Source organism: Spea bombifrons, chromosome 1 (genome assembly GCF_027358695.1).
Source record: "Spea bombifrons isolate aSpeBom1 chromosome 1, aSpeBom1.2.pri, whole genome shotgun sequence".
Lineage (NCBI taxonomy): Eukaryota > Metazoa > Chordata > Amphibia > Anura > Pelobatidae > Spea > Spea bombifrons.
Genome location: NC_071087.1, coordinates 159,946,499 through 159,965,410, shown reverse-complemented (window position 1 = coordinate 159,965,410; position 18,912 = coordinate 159,946,499). Strand labels below are relative to the sequence as shown.

General features: G+C 46.4%; 1 protein-coding gene and 1 long non-coding RNA gene across 2 annotated transcripts; one reads left to right on the top strand and one right to left on the bottom strand.

Annotated features, from left to right (window-relative positions):
- Positions 1-3,231: 3,231 nt before the first annotated feature.
- Positions 3,232-3,983, top strand: LOC128466656 (uncharacterized). Its single transcript, XR_008345461.1, has 2 exons — positions 3,232-3,458; positions 3,623-3,983. It is a non-coding gene; the product is annotated as an uncharacterized LOC128466656 (long non-coding RNA).
- A 2,675-nt stretch (positions 3,984-6,658) lies between these two features.
- On the bottom strand, positions 6,659-16,775 carry EEF2 (eukaryotic translation elongation factor 2). The gene is made up of 15 exons (XM_053448255.1): positions 16,644-16,775; positions 13,447-13,661; positions 12,445-12,626; positions 12,062-12,273; positions 11,464-11,645; positions 11,034-11,139; positions 10,786-10,899; positions 10,341-10,479; positions 9,958-10,153; positions 9,576-9,834; positions 9,001-9,108; positions 8,289-8,642; positions 7,991-8,173; positions 7,575-7,707; positions 6,659-7,049 (listed from the first exon to the last, which is right to left on the bottom strand). Exons 1-15 carry the CDS (start codon positions 16,644-16,646, stop codon positions 6,856-6,858), a joined length of 2,580 nt encoding a protein of 859 aa, XP_053304230.1. The 5' UTR covers positions 16,647-16,775; the 3' UTR covers positions 6,659-6,855.
- Between the last annotated feature and the right edge of the window lie 2,137 nt (positions 16,776-18,912).

Here is an 18,912-nt window from a genome sequence, read left to right as displayed (position 1 = left end):
TGGGACACTATAATAAGGGGGCCACTCAGCTAGACTTGACCCCCCCCCCCCCGGCCAGGCTGAACAGTGCCAGCCCTCCCCTCCCTAATGTGCGTCAAAATTTATAAAAAAAAAAAATGGGTGAATTTACCACAAATCCAGAAATATAAACAATGCCTGTAAAAAAAATAACAGCATTTAAATTTCCCCAAATGTTATTTTATTTTATTAAAAAATCTCTCTTAGACTGTATATTCTGCCCTCTCCCTGAGGAGCTCTTCTATGTGAAATGCTCTGCAGAGAGCCTATGCCCCGCTCCATTAGTCCGCTTAGTCAGTTTATCCTATACACAGCCTCTGGGGGGTGTATTATGAGCATGTGACTGTTCCATCTGAAGAAGAGACTTCTGAGGCCTTTAAAGATTATGCAACTTTACATCTTGTTCTATGTTGGTCCAATAAAAGGTATCCTCAACTAAAGAGCGTCCACGCCTAATGCCTGTCTGTGTACACGCAGCATCACGCAGACATGAACACTATACAAGTGGGTGGGGGGAGGGGGGATAGAAAAAGTGGAGGTAATAGAAATAGAGAAAAAAATGAATTTGAGTGGCGTTGACAATGGGGGGGGCGTGCAAAAAATGGCATTTTATGCAGTAGGAATAACAGAAAATACAACACGTTGCGAAGAATGAGGACCCGCAAAGTAAAAGAGGATATTCGTGCCCACAAATAATCTTTATGGTTTATGTCACGGGGCTTTAAGGTCCCTTTAAATACAAAACGTGTTCCTTGCGTACACTGACCGCAGTGTCGTATTTAACACACGTGCCGAGTTCATGGTTTCGTTTAAACCCGATAACCTTGTTTTTCGTTCACTGTGGTCGTAAAAAGTTTTTTTTTCCAGACAATACTGGAAAGTGAATTTCCAATGAAAGCATCTATTATGCTTCTGGGGAAAAGCCATTGAAAATACAACATCCAGTATGTAGACTAATTCAACACATATGCCCCCCAACCAAAACCCACAACTCGTGGGTATAAAAAAAAAAAATAGGATTAAAAAAGAAATTTTGGCATCAGACCAATTGTGTGTAAATGGAGTGAGCACCGGTACACCGTTATATAACGAATGCCCGATCGCCCGAGAAAAGGGAGAAACAAACCTTCTACCTCTTCCAAAAAAAGAATTGGGTCATTGTCCAGCTGTGGCCCCTACTGTGCAGGTGAATGTTTTTGGAGAAAATGCCCCTCAAAAAATCTATTTTAATATAGGGGTGTTTTTGTTTGTTTTGTTTTTTTACATACTATCACTAATAATTATTATGTTTTATTTATTGCGATGATTTTAAAAGAAGGCCTGACTTCTAAACAAACTGACCTATAACTTGCAAGGGTTCCTCTAATAAGGAAATGTGGAAACAGGGTTTAACAAACACATGGTAAAAAAAACTCTGGGTTTTTGTGTATTAAAACCCCTGGGCCTGAAGGGGTTAACTGTATAGGGATCCCACCAGTATACTTACAGCAGATAAACCGTAATCCTCGATTCTCTTATATGGATGTTTCACTAAGGTTCTACTAACATCCAGCATTGAGGCATATGAGATGTCTATCATATAATACAGCATTATTATAGAGGGTGGATAAATGGAACAGCCACTCAGCAGAAGTGGTAGAGGGTAATACAGTAAGGGTATTAAACATGTGCGGGATAGACATACGGATCCTGAATCTAAGACGAGACCAACGACTGATTAAGGTTTGAGTCTTTACAGCAGGAGAAACAGGCGACTAGACGGGGGGCCGAATGGGGCCGATCTGCCGGCAGGTTCTGTGTTTCTATAACATGAACCAGTCTGCTGAAAGTGTTTTAATAAATGAAAAAAAACGCAAAAAATTGAATTTCCTGTCCTGGACTTATCCTCCTCGCTCCACTACACTACTAAAGGCTACCTGAACCAATCAACAACAGAAGCAGAGAGATAGTTTAACGGGGAGGAATAATCATGCAGATCCATATTTCATTGTGAGGAGCATCGTCGGAAAATGACGTATTAGACATGGCCAGCTCAGCGCTTTTTCAGCTCTCTGGAGGTCGGCCTTTATTATGAAGAGCAAAGAGGGTGAAATGGAGTGTTCAGCTCTCCCGCAAACAGGGCAAGGAGTACACCTCAATCTTAATGTACTCTTACTGCTCTGTATGTGATATATATATAATATATGTATGTATGTAATATATAATATACAATATATGTATATACGGTATATATATATATATATAGCGCCAATAAATTAGCTACAGTGTTACCTATTTTCACAAATAACTCCTGCTTCTGTCATATGGCGCCACCCAGTGGACACAAAAGTGCATTCATTTTCTGATAGAGAAAGTGCTTTTTACCTTTTGCTCCCTCCGCTGTTCCCATCATATTGAAATAATCCGTAATTCTGCAAAAAATATATAAATATAACATTTAATTCCAATGAATCCATAATATAAGCAAAGACATATACGGTGTGTATATATATATATACCATATTGGCTCGAATATAGGCCACACTTTTTTCCCCCACTTTAAGTCTTTAAAGTGGGGGTGCGGCCTATATTCGGGGTCTAGCGCGGTGCAGGGGACCCGTATCCTACTCTCTGATACGCTCAGACAGCCTCCCCTGCCAGCACTTTCCACGGGGGGGGGTGCCGGAGGGAGGTTGTCTAAGCGCATCGTGCGGACGGTCACCGGATGCGGCGATGCGGGTAAACAGCCTCCGCTGCCGGCACGTCTGCACGATGTGCTTTAACAATCTCCCTTGCCGGGAATTCCCACGGGGGGAGTCTGCCCCCCCCCGACTTACCAGAGCAGACTCCCGGGTGTCTTGCGGGGCCAGCGGGGGACATCTACGCAATACGCGTATACAACTTCCGTGCCGGCACTACTGCTGAGTGCCGGCACCGGAAGTTGTATACGCGTATTACGTAGATGTCCCCCGCTGGCCCCGCAAGACACCCGGGAGTCTGCTCTGGTAAGTCGGGGGGGGCAGAGTCGCAGCATATCTCGGGGGGAGGGCAGAGTAGCAGCATATCTATTACAAAACTTTTTCTTTAAAAAAGCACCAAACTTTTAGGGTGCGGCCTATATTCGAGCCAATATATTATTTTGTTTGGGGATTCCTTTTTTTTATTTCACAATAATTCTGTTGTTCTAACTGCTGGGACCAGCGTTAAGGTCCAGTTTGGTGGGCGATAAAGATGAGATCCAAGGCAGCCGTCACCAACCCACAACTGTGTCTCCGAGAAAAGTACTGGACCAGGTGTGTACCGGACCAGTGTATTAAACCAACAGCCCAGTACAGTCTTTACTGGTCCCCAACCCCGTAATATGAATAACCAATTCCCTTTGTTCTCTCCGTAAGAACTCTGCACCGGCCCAGATTAATGGAGACAGAATGGAGACTTCAATGGAGCCAACTTTAGACCAGGTCAACGTCTGGCATCAAAGTATATCTGAAAGTTCTGATCCATGCTCATTATATACCAGAGATGTATATAGAAGTATTAGCCTTCTTTTTTCTGAGCGACACAGCATTACTCATATAAATCTGTGTGTTTCTTGCATTAATACTTCCTCGGCTCGATATTTCAGCAAGGTTCCTTTGAAACTCGCAGCGGAAGGCTGTATTTCCGTGGGAGGAACGCCGCTTTCGGTTAAGCTGTTATAAAGACATGTACGGGGGCACCGTAACATTCCCACCGAGATGATCGACAATCCCATTCTTCGAGGCTGACGACAGAGAGCCATCTGGCACAAACCTCCGATTAAGCTTTGTTACTGATTATAGATATTAGTTGCGCACATCTGTGCCTGTCAATGCTTTCCGAGTGTGCTTGTCAATTTCGGCTAAAAATATAGAAAACATTGTGTTCTTGTTTACGAGTTGACACATTTGATCCGCAGCCATATTTTTCATCATCTGAAATATAACAGCTTCTGAGATTGTGCACCCGAGATCCTTCGCTGGAGTTCTATTCTTGCTTTCTTTCAATTGTTGATGGCTGGAGACTCCTCGTGGGCGGGGCTTACTTGCTCTTTGGGGGTGGAGTCTGCTTAACTATAGCCGGGTATAAATAAACATTAACTTTATGGGTGGTTATAACATCTTCTGACAGCAGATGGGAAATGTTTGCAGCTTTCAGAACATGTTAGGAAGTGGTTGTTTTCATGTTATCAGAGTTTTTGATAGGGGTGTTTTTGGCCCTCTTAAATTACTAATTGTCAGGCCAAAGGAATGATAGACAAAAGAAGTTTGGATTGAATTATTACATCACACCGTCTGGAACAGAGGTCGCAGCATCTCGTCTCATGTCTAGCATTGGTCTAGAACTCTGGGTCTGGATGGAGGTTCATCAACGTGCTTATGTACAGTCGTTTAAAGAAGAAAGTACACCCTCTTTGAATTCTATGGTTTTACATATCAGGACAACAACACGAGCAATCATCTGTCCCTGAGCAGGTCTCAAAATTATGTATATACAACCTCAGATGAACTACAACACATACCAATTTACACAGTGTCATGATTTATTCAACAAAAGTAAAGCCAAAATGGAGAAGCCATGTGTGAAAAACTAAGTACACCATTACTACCTGTGGAAATGAAGATGCTAAGTAGCAGACAGGTGCGGCTAATCAAATGCCCTTGATTAATCATCAGCAAGTGTGGCCACCTCTATAAAAGCCGGAGTTTTAGCAGTTTGCTGGTCTGGAGCATTCAGGTGTGTGATCAGCAATGTTCTTAGCGAGGCTATTGCTGCTGGGTCTTGCAACAGGACAATGATCGCAAGCGCAGCAGCAAACCTACAACAGAACGGCTGAAAAAGTAAAGAATCAAGGAATTGTAAGTCCAGACCTCGACCCGATTGAAATGTGGTGGGACCTAAAGAGAGCTGTACAACCTAAAGAGTGGGCCAAAATTCCTCCACGACTATGTGAAAGAAAAATACTTCAAGTAACGGCTGCTACAAGCTATTGAATTATATTTTTGTTGAAGAAATGACACGGTGTAATACGTCATGGGTCGTTGTCGAATTTACCTAATTTTTAGATCCGCTAAGGAACGGATGATCGTTTTGTGCTTATATGTATAAACAGAATTCAGAGAGGGTGTACTTCTTTCTCACACGACTGCATGTTAAATAGATGGGATCGCCGTAATAATAAAGCAGCGCTATAGGTTTGGCGCTTCTAAATATAATTTTACTGGATGCATAGAGTTAAACTGAGCAAGCTAGTAAACGCTCCCTAAAGGCCATTCGATTCTGTTTTGGTGGATGTAACACCAGTAAGGGCATTAAAAGGTTAAACACCTCTATCAATTACACTGCCATGGAAGCCAACACAGCTACAGACCATTTTGTTTTTATGCAACTATGTTCTTCACACAGGATAGATGAGCTACACTGGACTATTCGGACATCCATTCATTAGGACGTACAGCTACGTCAGCAGGCACACGGTACACTATCATTGAAGGAATGGTAAATCATGTGATCAGCCTTCCAGCAGGAGTCACCACAGACACCCAACAGGAGTTCACTTGAGGAGAGTGTGCCGAGTTCTCCCATGGCACCCTCTGGTGGCCGATTGCAATCAAAGCAATCAAGACATGGCTATGGAGCACTGGTTGCTGATAACATTGTGAGCAACCGATATGGTTTCTCCCCCTTCCCCGCCAAAAATCGCACTTTTTATATAAACGTATAATTTATAAGCACCTTAGTGCTGCAGGAAGACTCGTCCCACGTCTTGTGTAGAATTAAGACGTCAAAAACCAGACTAACCCGAGGCGTTGTGCACATAAGCGATAAAAGCAGGTACCTCCCAGAGATTATGGAAAGCCTCAGTTTTCGTACTTGCGGGGGGGGAATAAAGTGTTCTATCTGTACATGAACATTTAGAACAGGAGAACCGTTGCCTCGAAACAATCTACTCCCCCCTCCTATTTCTTTTACATTAATGAGCATCTTGAGCCCACCGGCCTAAGTGTTTAACCCATTAAAAACAATGCATTGTTAGCCCGTATACGTACAGGCTTTGCCATGAAGTGTTAACTGCAGCCCAGTACATCAGCTGTAAGAGTAACAGAGATTCATTCTTAAAAGCCTCCGAAGGCTGAAGGTGATCAGAGTTGTAGCACACAAGTGTTTTAAAGTTAAATATTTTTTGTGGTTATGGCACTGGCAACAATTACCGAGTCCGCCATGGTAGCGAAGATCAGGCCGTTTTACCAGCCAGTTGCCCTCAGATCAGCTGGTCGGCATTCTGGCACTTTAATGACCATGGTCGAAGGCAGCCATATTGGATTAGTTTGTGTTTAAGTGAAGCTGAAACACGAGAATTAAACGTGCAGCTTTCCTTTAACAGCCTTGTGCAGGACTTCCACAGGACCTACAAACATGGCTGCTGGTGGGCTCAAGAGCTGACCATCAGTCATGCCTACACAGCATGATCAAAGCAACCCCCGCAGCCACAGCACGACGCATTAATTAGCTCCTGTGGAATCCTTCTAAAGCGTGTTGGCACTGATAGGGTTAAGCCTACCCTTTCCATACACTCGCATGCATTAAGTCATATCATACCAAGTTTCAGCTCGAAAGGGAACAAACAAAACCACGTTCAATGTTTACATATTTTATTCGTTTTAGGAAGGCTTTTGTCATTTTTATTAATTTTCTGGAGCGTGGACAGTCTATCCTTTGTGTTGTCGTCAGCAGTTTAGTGCCGGCCTTAGCTGGGTGATGAGACTAGACGTAAATGAGAAATTTCAGGTCGCGGTGACGATGAGTTCGTGAAACGAGATGCCAGCGTTCGAGACGACATTACAATTTATCCAGGTAGTTATCCAGGGCCGGGATGCCTTCTTTCAATCCTTTGCGCTTGCGGGTTTCGGCAACAACTTGGCAGGGGCGAGAAGTGGTGTCGAAGGGATCCCCGGGCAGAATCTGCCAGTGGTCGAACACGCACTGCGGGAAAGCCTGGCCACCAGTGTTGGACCTCAAATCTGCAGTGAAACCTGGGAAGAAAATAGGGAGGAAAAAGGGGTCACCACCAGTAGCTACAATTATAGTATAGATCGTTAGAATATCCGAGATATCACAGTGTATGGACTTGAGATATATAATTAATGAATTGCGCATGTTTAGAGGCATTCTAGCCCTGAACAGTGAAGTTTTTAACATGAATCCCACGAGGAGCACTTTATAGGAACAGTTAATATCAGGATATCTGGGGTGGAACCGAGGCACTGACCGACCAGCAAACAATGTATATTTCAGCCGATATTAGAACTAAGAACCGGGTACCTTTCATAGAAATTAAGTTACCTGGCGTGATTGTTTTATAAAGCACCAAATTCTGTTGCGCTGTACAATGGGATAGCACCTTAACACCTGATACAGTATATTACACTGAACTTTGATCAGTTTCAGCATTTATCTGATGACACGTGCTGGATATTCCTTTCAAAATTCATGATGGGGGGGGGGGGGGATTTAAGGTACCGACAAGCAATAAAGCACAAAGAGGGGAAAATACATACCGAAGGATTCATTGACGGGAAGATAAGCCTTTACGACAAACATGGGTGTTCCGGCGACCTGGGATTCTTCAAACACATGGCCGCGCTTCCTGTTCAACACACCATAGATTCCACCGACCACCTGCTCGGGACACTGGGAGCGAGAAAAGAAACGGGGGTTATTCGAAAATACAAACTGGTTATAGACAAGGAATCCTTAAGTTGGTAGAAGGCAAAAAAAATAGAGTTCCGAGGGCCAGCGCCCAACAATTTTCTGCAATATACCAGCATTTGGAATTTAGGAGAGTAAAAGGAGAATCGTCACCCGCAGATATAGCGCCCTTCTCGTTCTATGTGAGTGAAGTCCGTTCTGAAGCCAGTTGAAAGACCCCCATCCCCAGGGAGCAAAAATAAGACATTCCAGCGAGCGCTCTTACCTGGATCTCCACGAGATAGATGGGTTCCATCAGCCTGGGCTGGGCGGTGAGAGCAGCCGCATAAAACACTCTCCTGGCGGTGGGGATGATCTGGCCGCCACCACGATGGATGGCGTCAGCGTGCAAGGTAACATCGTGGACGTCGAAGCGAGCGCCTCTCATGTTCTCCTCGCACAGAACACCCTGCATGACAGATTGAAAGAGTCAGACAAATTTCCACTTATTTAACATGCATAACATTGCCAATAGTACAGCCCAAAGTATACTGCCAGCATCTGTCCTGGCAGAAGACGCTCACCTCTTTGGTGGCCCACTGGAATCCGGCCACAACGCTGTCCTTAATCTCATTGAGATACTGGACTCCTTTGGTGACGTCGACCAAGATGTTGGGTCCTGTTCCGTCGGGGCCAAAGCACCAGATCTTACGGGCTTCTGTCACGTCCCACTCATACTTCTCGGCCAGGTAACGGGCGCGCAGCTTCAGCTCCTGGCGGGCGCTCACGTCGCCCTTGTCGATGTCCTCGGCCAAGCCGTCTGGGAATGGTCTGGCTTTCACGTACAGACGATTGTGCTTGTTGGGAGACTTGGACAAGCAGAGCTGGTAGGATTCCTCACTCACTGTCTCACGATATGAGACAACGGGGTCCGATTTCTGGAGAGCAAACAGGTTTAATTTTAATATAGCTTTAATTCTATCACTTCTATAGGTGAACATTGCACACGCTGTAGGGGCAATGCTGTTAAACACGAGCACAAACGACAGAGCTCAAAACAAACGTACGATGTCAGCCTTGTAAAGGTCCTACCACGGTGGCACAGAATATTTAACCCCTTAAGGACGAGGGGCGGTCCCTAAACCCACTGAAAACAATGCATTTTGAGCCCGTACATGTACAGGCTTTGTCATTAAGGGGTTAAGCACTCTTGCCGACATGGTTAAAGTTTAGGGAAGTGGCATTTTGTTGCTTTATTGTACTAGAGATTTTCCCCACTACTGTGAAGGTTCTTACCTTGATTGGGATGCAGGCATGGTCTTCTTCAAGATCCTTAAGGCAAATTTCCAAGTGCAGTTCTCCGGCACCTGCGATGATGTGTTCCCCGGACTCTTCAATTATACACTAGGAAGAGACCATGAAAACAAGTTTTATATATTTGCAGCATTGACAGAATGTAAGCAATTAAGTGAGGCTGCTGCAGCACTAAAGTTAGCGGGACCTCTTCATTCATAAGCACCAGCTTCTAGAAAGGCAGCGATGTCCCTTTGGTGCTCTTCAGGGTAAAGGTTGCTTTTGTACCACGCAGGGGTTTCTGAAAGGTTATCAGAATCCAGCGGGGGGTTGGGGAAGGTTACCTGCAGGCAGTATAACAAAGGAAACTAAAAGCCTTACAACTGTAACCCATCCCAGAGCCTAAACTAAACAAATGGGCTGAAAATGAGCGCCAATTCCATGGACAGAACAGGAAGCAATCCAACAGAGAAGTAGGCATATGGACTATAGCTTGTGATTAGGGATATAGGAGAAAACAAGCTAAAGATTCACAAAAGAGCCAATATACCCCCTGCCCATTCATACAGATCACCTACCTGAACCATAGGATCAGACTTGGCCAAACGCTTCAAGCCTTCTACTAGCTTGGGGAGGTCGGCAGGGTTTTTTGCTTCTACGGCCACACGCACGACAGGGCTGACACTGAACTTCATCACCCTCATGTTGTGAGCGTGCTCGAAGGTTGTGATGGTTCCAGTCTTCACCAAGAACTGGTCAACACCAACAAGTCCGACGATGTTACCGCAAGGGACATCCTCAATGGGCTCAACGTAACGTCCCATCATCAGAATGGTTCTAGCAAAGCAAAATAATTTGATTAGGACACATGACCATTGAAGATCTGATTCAAGCCCCCACCAACGAGGTAAGAGCAAAGAACAGCCTCAGAATTAAGTTACAGCTCAGAGAGGGTCTTACCTCTGGATAGGTTTAAGGTACAAGTCCTCCTTCTTTCCAGGGGTGTAGTTGGGTCCCATAATACGCACTTTCAGGCCAGTTGACACGACTCCGGAGAACACACGGCCGAAAGCATAGAAACGTCCTTTGTCGGTGGTGGGGACCATCTTTGAGATGTACATCATGAGTGGTCCTTTGGGGTCACAGTTCTTGACAGCTAAAAGGGAAGAAAAAAGTTAGCACAAAGGATAACAGACAAAGAAAAAATAAAAACGTATTCAGCATTGTCGGCCATCATGAAAACAAAAGCCACAACAACGCTACATCACGGCCACCGTGTTTTCAAATGAGTATATTTGCAAGTTATATTGGTGTAAATTTGTAGCCATTTTCTAAGGGCTTACCCATAGCAGCTTCATCGTCAGGAGGTCCCTCGTACAGCAATTCACAACGGTATCTCTGAGCCGTCACGGGGGAAGGCAGGTGAATTGTGATCATCTGAAGCAAAGCTTCACCAGCTGGCAGCCAGCGGCGCATCACAGCCTGGGGAGGAGAACGCACGAGCGATAAGCCATTTAAATACCCAAATACCCAAGCAAGGAAGTCTAAAGCCCCCCCCCACTACCTTTACTATTACTTTGTGCTGAACGCAGTGAGAAACAGTTATGGCGTCTGTTCCCACAGGGTACTGGACATGTGGCATTATTAGTGCAAAAACAAGGACTCACTTGCACTTAAACCGCTGAAGTTGCCTACGAGGTCTGGCTCAGGCAGATTAGTTTCTTCTTTTAATCAAGCCCCCTGGATTACCCGCTAGCCGGTTACAGTCTATAGAGCTCGGCTCCTCACCTTAAGAAGTTGTTTGCCCTCCTTTTCTTTGTCCTCCGAATCAAGCTTAATGTCCAGTTTCTCCACCAGTTTGGCAGTTTCATCCTTCTTAAAGTTCATGATGGCATCAAATATCTAGAGACAAAAAGAACGGCATAAATACCCAACGTCAGACTGCTACCCAAGCTGCACGGGACTGCTCGGGAACTACATAAGCTGGGAAAGGACACTACCTACGGCTTTAGTGTCACATTAATAAACTTAGTTACCTTAAAGATTGGGTCCAAGATGAGCTGACTGAATGTGCGAGGAAGTTTCTTCCCATCGGCAGAGGAGGCTGATTTGCTGAATTTACCGGCAGCTGGATCGAAGTACCTAAAAAATATTTAATGAGTATGTCGCACAAGCAAAGGCATGAGGAGGAGGAAATAGCAATCTCCTGCGACATTCTCTATTTAAATGCAATGTTGATTTTCTGCGAACAGTTTATTGTTGAACGTTATTTTGGGGAGTGCGATAAGGTTTCCATGCCCCCGTGATGGAGAGGACACCTGTGAGGCACACTGATGCAGTAACAGCGGCACCCTGGTCTAACTGCCCCGAGCGTAATTGCAGAAGCCCCGCGTTGCACTGCTTTGTTCTACCCGGCGTCATGTTTTAGATGATTATGTGAAGGTGGTCTGCTTTTTGACAACTTACTTGTCTCCCCACAGTTTCTTCATCATGTCTTCTACTTTCTTTGCGCGTTCGGCAGGAGGGAGCTGAGACTTTTCACCTTTGGCAGCAAATTTGGCAACGTACATTTCGGCAAACTGCTTCAGGGTGAAAGCCCAGCCGTGCAGACCGGATCCGAAGCCAACAGTACCAATAACTGGGTCAATCTACAAACCAGGAAGAAAAGCAGTCTTAAAAAGGGTAATATTCCATTAACAAAAAAAAATGCCTGGTGTGTTCTTAGGAACGGACTTCATTAGCCTTGCCATAAAGCATCAGCTCAGTGTGGTGTTTGAGCCGGGAAAGTCACCCAAAATATCACATGACTGACACCAACGGCAGCTCCAGGTCTGCAGATAATGGAAGCTTCATCGTTGCTCAACTATTCTTCTATGGGACTTCTTTAAAACCCACCCTGACTATATTACAGTAAAAACCTATTGAAAACTAAATTATGATACTTTCCCTTTAATCCGATAAAGAATGTAATTTTATATAAGTCCATGCGTCTCGCTTTCTGTAGCCATTTTATGGACCCTCTACCGGGAGAAATGTGTTAAGGCCTTCAGACGGAGCCGCTCACCATGATGTTTCCCATGGGACCAGTTTCTCCCTCTCCGTACGTGGAGATGATAACGTTGACGTTTTCCACAATGCGCTGGAAGGTCAGGTACAGTTCTTCTGGGTCCAACTGCAGCTCCAGGAGAGCGCGGTCCATCTTGTTCATCATCAGCACGGGCTTAATCCTCTCGGCAATAGCCTGACGCAAGACAGTCTCTGTCTGCACACAGACACCTTAAACACAAGAACAAAGACGGTGCTCAGTGCTATGAAATATTTGTACGGCTCCCCATTAAAAAGGAGGTAGTCACAGCCACGCTCCCCCCCCCCCCCCAAGACTAAAGACACTAATATACTAGATACAGGCACCGGGCCGTCATTCAACCACCCAGAAGGTCTTCTTACCGGATACGCAGTCAACCACCACGAGAGCTCCGTCTGTTACTCTCAATGCAGCGGTCACTTCGGAGGAGAAGTCCACGTGCCCTGGGGAATCGATCAAGTTGATAAGGAAGCCGGAGCCATCCTTGCACTGCTTGATGAAGGCCATGTCATTTTCTGTCAGCTCGTAGTACATGGAAATAGCCCTGGAAGACAAGCAACACCTCGTTAGACCATCTCACCTGTTAAGCGTGTTACCATACAATACATGAACAGAACGAGGAGCCATTCCCTACACCATGTGATAACGGCAACGGACCTGCCTAGCCAAAGCTTTATTAGTCCAGTAAAAACAGACAACGCTAACAAGAGACCAGAGATTGCATTCAACCCCTACATATGGTCCAGGTATTGAGAACCACCTTGGAAGTTGGAATATTCAGTGCCGCTCGAGTTCAGAGATTTTAAAAGGTATTCAACCCAGCTTACTTAACGGGTATCTGCCTACGGAAGCTCACTGGGAACAGCCCTAAATTTAGAGACTCATAGTGGCTTTATTTATTAACCTTGGAATTAGCCATCCCACCAATTCCCATCACCCGCTAGATGCGATTTAGGGTACGGTGTGGACAAGCCACCAGTGGAAGATAGATTAGGACCCCCTAATTATCACACAAAGTCCTCAAGACCCTCTATCCAGGGAGGTTACAGGCAGAAGAGGCTACAAGATTTACAGCCTCAGCTTCCACTATTATACAGACTGAAGTCCAGCTTCCCAGCCTTGTTTCTGTTCTAGAAGCCTCTTTATTGTTTTATATAACGTCGGGACATAATATTATATAACAATTTGACAGACTGAGGGCCGTGCTCAAATGAGCTTACAATCTAAACCTGAATAAAGCACAAGCCAAGAACAGTCGGCCAGGAGCTCAAACCTATCCCCCTTTGTGACGAAGACGTTCAATAACAACGCAGTGGCGTGGGCTTCCGTGACGTCCCGGACCCCCCGCTTAGTCGGGTACTTACGTAGACTTGATGGTGATGCAGCGTTCCTGCTCATCTTTGCGCGTGTCGGTAAACCTCGTCTCTCCCGCTCTGGCGTTGGCGATGATACCGGCTTTACACACCAAGGAGTCGGTGAGGGTGGATTTGCCGTGGTCCACGTGGGCAATCACAGACATGTTTCTGATGTTGGACTTCTTGTCCATGATCGCACGGATCTGGTCTACGGTGAAGTTCACCTGCGCAGCGGAAAGACAGTGAATGAGACGCAGCCATACACAGAAACTAAGAACACCGTCATACATTCGTATTCTACCCGTCTGCGGTAACGGAGGCGGCGCCGGCCCCCAGAATACACCCCGCGGACCTTCACGAGGGCTACAATAAACAGACCCTTAAAAGATGAAGGGATAAAATACCATTGTGGCGGCTTCAAGCGCACCACCGGAGCAGGCCCGGCTGCACCGAGCGGTTCAGAGGTCCAACGGTCAGTCACATTAACTCACGCTCTGCCAGCTAGGTGCCGACGTGCATTGAGTCAGTGCAGGAGAGGTCAACCTGCTGCTGCTCACTCACATGACATCATAGCGGGATATCTTATGTCATCTGGGAATCTTCGTACCCGGCTGCAGCGTTTTTACTTGTGATAAAGAGTTCGCTTCTGTAGTTGGGAGATCACTTATTACAGAGAACGCGTCCGCCCCGAAAGTAACATTGATGAGAAACTTGGGATAGAGATTATTTTGGCTGCAGCTTCTCACAAAGCTTGCCAAAACACAGGTCGGCCACCTTGTGTTAATTAGACTGCGATGGGTGGGGGATTGTTTGTTGGGTTAGACTTTACAACAGGTGTATATTATTTCATCATGGGAGGAGAGGAGAGGATTCCAGACACAGTAATCTGGGAGGACGAACACTGCGAGGGAATGACCGGGTTGCCAGAAGCTGCGCCTTCTCGGGTGCAGCATGTAGGTTTGTTTCACCTGAACGCATGCAGGTAATTAGTACACACGTGTTTTAAAGAGATCCACCTGCCTTCGTGTGCAAGTCAATCCCGGGACAAAGCACTAAACCAGGTGAAATCAGCAAGGGAATTTAAATGTTCTTTAGTGCTACAGCGGAACACCCCCTCCCCCGCTACAACCTGCTTTATATTTTATACATAGCAGGACTTAGCTGGATGTTTCTCAGTACATAGGTGGGGCCTATTCACCAATTACAGACTTAAAGGATTTTAACGCCCCAACTTCACTATAAATCAATGGTCCAACCTCAGTGAGCTTGGCTGGCCCTGTATTATGTATAGCTGAACCCATAAGACTACTGCAGTTTCCTTACATATTGAATTATGCATATTGCAGGGCCAGCCCCCCACATACACAACTTCTCCTTTAGTTAATAAAGCCCCTCCAGTGTCTCGGCATCAGCTTCAATCAGGAGTGGAAATTCACTAGGGATCCCTGGTGATTGCTGCCCCCACCTAGAGTCCACACACTGTATGTACTACACTCTCCGGGAGACAGTGAATCCTGATTTGAACAGCCCTGAGCCAATTTTTTTTTTTTTTTTAAATACTAGAATGAGCTGCGTTTGGGCCTCAGCGCCGACGGTCTGCAGGGAGTCAGATTTATATAGCGCCATCATACTCTGCAGCGTTGTACAATGGGTAAGCAGGGTAAAGTAACACAAGGCCCAGCTGTTACCGAGGAGCGCTCTAATTGGAAGATTAGACTGTTAGCTTCACTGCACTCTGATCACACCAAGGATTATTTGAATTACCCGGCAGTGCATTAGAGACACCGGACCCCCGCAGCACATGACAGGGGTATCTAAAGAGACACCTTCCACTATAAGTACCCCTCTGATATACCCCAGCCTGCCTCTATAGAGATATGGCAGACAGTATAATTACTACTGAGATGAGTATCTAGCCCTGCTGGTTATCCAGGCTGTAGTTCCGGCCCTTTAAATGCCAGCTGAGACTCTGCACCGCATTCACAGTCCGCACTAAAGGATGGGATTGGCTGACTACGCCTGGCCTCGCTGGGACGCGGCGCACTGTAAAGCTACTTCAGCAGCAATGAGTCAGCTCAACGTGACAATAATCCACGTTTGTTAAACCCGGCCCGCCCGGCGTGCCCGAGAACTGGGGCAGCCCCGGAGGCCTGCAGCATTGCGCAATCACTTAAAGGGACAGCGCGCTGCCCTGGGGCACAAAGCAGCCTGTTAACTATAATTTACCCTCATTAACCATTTAGTGGGCAGAGGCTGACTAGAGGAAGTTATACCATGGCCTTCCTATACCCTACCGTCAGGTGTGAGCATGGGGCAACAACCCTAGTAACCAGCAGGGCAGGAAGAGACATCTTATGAGATATCCCGCTGACTATGTGCAGGTATACATGCGACCATGCGCAGCCGGTGCCTACACTTTACATATGGCGCCAACTACTGATAGGGCCAATAAAACAATTTTATCAACCCCTCAGATGCAGGGGGAACCTTATTAGCCATTTAGTGGATCCCTAAGCCATAGAATACAGAGTGGGTGTCGAGCCCATAGAACAGAGTGGATCACTAGGCCATAGAACAGAGTGGATCCCTAACCCTTTGTGGGTTACTTAACCCTTTAAAGGGCAAAGGGGAGCCCTAGGCTTTCGTAGATCAAGTTACCCTTCACACGGCATAGGGAACAACGAAAGCTTTACACAATTAACCCTTTAGCAGCCAACTAGCCCGCCACATGATAATTTAACCCTTTAGATGATAAAGTAGCAGCCTATGCGTTAGATATCAATAAGCTTTATTAACCATTTAGCGGGCAGAGAGGCTGACTGGAGTGGAGTATGCCCAGCAGCTCCTATACCCTCCGGCCGGTACCAAATGGGCTTCTCAGCCTCCTAGGAGTGACGCAGCACAGTAAAACAATGCCGCAACGTGGCACCCTGATGACGCAAGCGGACACTGCGGCAGCCCTCTCCTACCATCCTAAGGGCACAAGGAGCTCGAATTTGAAACCCTTTGCCCCAGCCGGCTATATTTGCTCCCCTCTAGGCGACCATTAGGCAAGATGGCCGTATGGTAGCATCAATGGACCGAGGCGGCCTCGTCCTCTCCCCATTCCCCTGCCTATCTCCTCTTTGTCGAACAAATATCTCGCTGCACCGGTAGCTGGAAAGCTCAGGCTCCCCATACAGGGCTGTAAAGTCCCCGGTACTCACCATGGTTGCGGATGTTCCCGGATTGCACAAGCAGGCCGGAGATGGGAGATGCCTCGCTGATGGAGGACTGGAAGAGAAGGAAGAAGGGGCGGGCGCGCTGACGTCACTGCGCGCTCAGGGCCGGCATGCGGATTGCGCATGCGCATCTGATGACGTATGACCGGGGGAGGGGTGTCAGTAACCATAGCGACCCGAAGCGGGTAGTGCTGCAGTCATTGATTAGGCCTTGTGTGATGGCGCCTGAATCCATTAATTATTGTTACTAGCAGATTAAGTAAAACTTTAACAATAACACACAAGACACATACAGCTACGGGTGAAGGGGAGGGCTCTGGTCTTGTGAGCTTACAATCTATGAAGGGCCGGACTGGGGATAACTGGGTAGCCTGATCAAGCCAGGGGCTACACACCCGATCTGCTGCTGCTGCTGTGGCAATTTCTACCGGGTGCCTAATGTGCTAGAAGCCGAGCCTGGGCCCTTATAAAAGTCCCTGCCCCTCTTTCCTCCCCTGATGCCCCTCTTTTCTAGGAGCTCGGAATGTTTGCTGGGTATGAGGGTATCGCAGGGTTCTACGGCCCTAAAACCCCCGATAATGTGTATAGAAACATATAAATATATAAAAATAAAATCCATTATGCTGATTAGGAAGGCGCTGTTTTGGGTAAACGTGCCTTTGATTTCATTGCTTTTTGGAATTTTTATTTCTATTTCTTTGTCCATCTTTCTGCTGAGTGGGGGGGGGGAGGGCAGACTTCCCGCCTCCACCTTGCCTCGAAGACTTTAGCGATTCCCCTGTCTGTAATGGGACAAAGAAGCCCCCCCCTCAGCGAGAGAAGGGCTAATAGATTGTAGGCTCACAAGAACAGGGCCCTCTGTCCCCACTGTAATAACGCTACGGAATCTGCCGGTACTTTGCTACCGACTCGTGATCTTCACACCGCTCCTCAGGCTTATATTAAGCGAGGTCACATTGGTCTCCGGCCATTCAAACCGCAAGAGTCATCCCGACCATTCAACATATTGAGAGATCGCACCCTCCCCCACGCCCCCCCCAGGGAGTTTTTGTCCTGATTATAATAAAATTACTGAGGAATGATAGATTTAGGGGACTGACTCTGTTTGTCTGTCTATAAGTGGGTTAAAACACCTCTGATCCCCACCTTGTGAATATAGGGGGGTAGCTGTGATCAGACCCCTATGGTTCTAGGTAGCCCTAAAATTAAGACATTAATGATTACCATGACCCCCCCCCACGTTCTAAGATATAATTTTATTTCTGCTCATTTAGGGATTTAGACTTGATTTAATTCTATATTATTTGCAAAAGAACGAGCCCTAAATACAAATGTAACATTCAGAAAAGGATGTGCTTTTAAGAATAGGGAGGAGAGCTTGAGATAAGACCCCCCCATGAGATAAACCCCCCCAGGCAGTATCTAATATCATGTTATATGTTGATTTTTATGATGGAGGGAGGGGAGAGGATCTTACGTTTTAATAAATATACAGACTCATAGAGTCTACCGGCAGATCGGACCCATTCGGCCCACTACTAGTCTGCCCCTTTAATCAGTCATCGGTCTTGTCTTAGATTCAGGAGCCGTATGTCTACACCATGCATGTTTAATACCCTCACTGTATTACCCTCTACCACTTCTGCTGGGAGGCTGCTCCACTTATCTACCACCCTCCCAGTATAGTAAAATTTACTTATATTCCATTGATGCCTCTAGTGTTAGATTCTGGTCTCTTGTTGTAACATTCCACCTTCTTTGAATAAACTTCCCTCCGGTACTTTAAGTATTTAAATATCCCCCCTCCTCTTCTCTCTCCCCCCAAGCCGGACATATTCAGATCCTTTAGTAGTTTCTGATCATTTTTATCCTGGAAACCATTCCCCATTGGAATCGTCCTCCTCTGAACTCCCTACTATGTGTCAGTAGCCCCCTGGAGATGGAGGCCTCCAGAACGGCCCCCCGATACTCTAGATGGCAGAACCTCCTCCCTCTTCCTGCCACTAACGCCCCTCGCTATACAGCCCGGCGCCCTGCTCGTGTTCTCCAGCACTTTGTTAAAGCTGGAAAAACAATTTTAGACAAAAATCAGGAAAGCCCCGATGGTGTAAATATTCGCGCGGTTGGCACTTCTTGTTGCATTGAGAACTCACCCGGTTAGCATAAATACTGACACAATCATGCCCCCTGCTGCCCACCGTGAGCCCCTCCACTGGGTAAGAAGGTCTTTACTTGAGCAACAAAAAAAGGACGT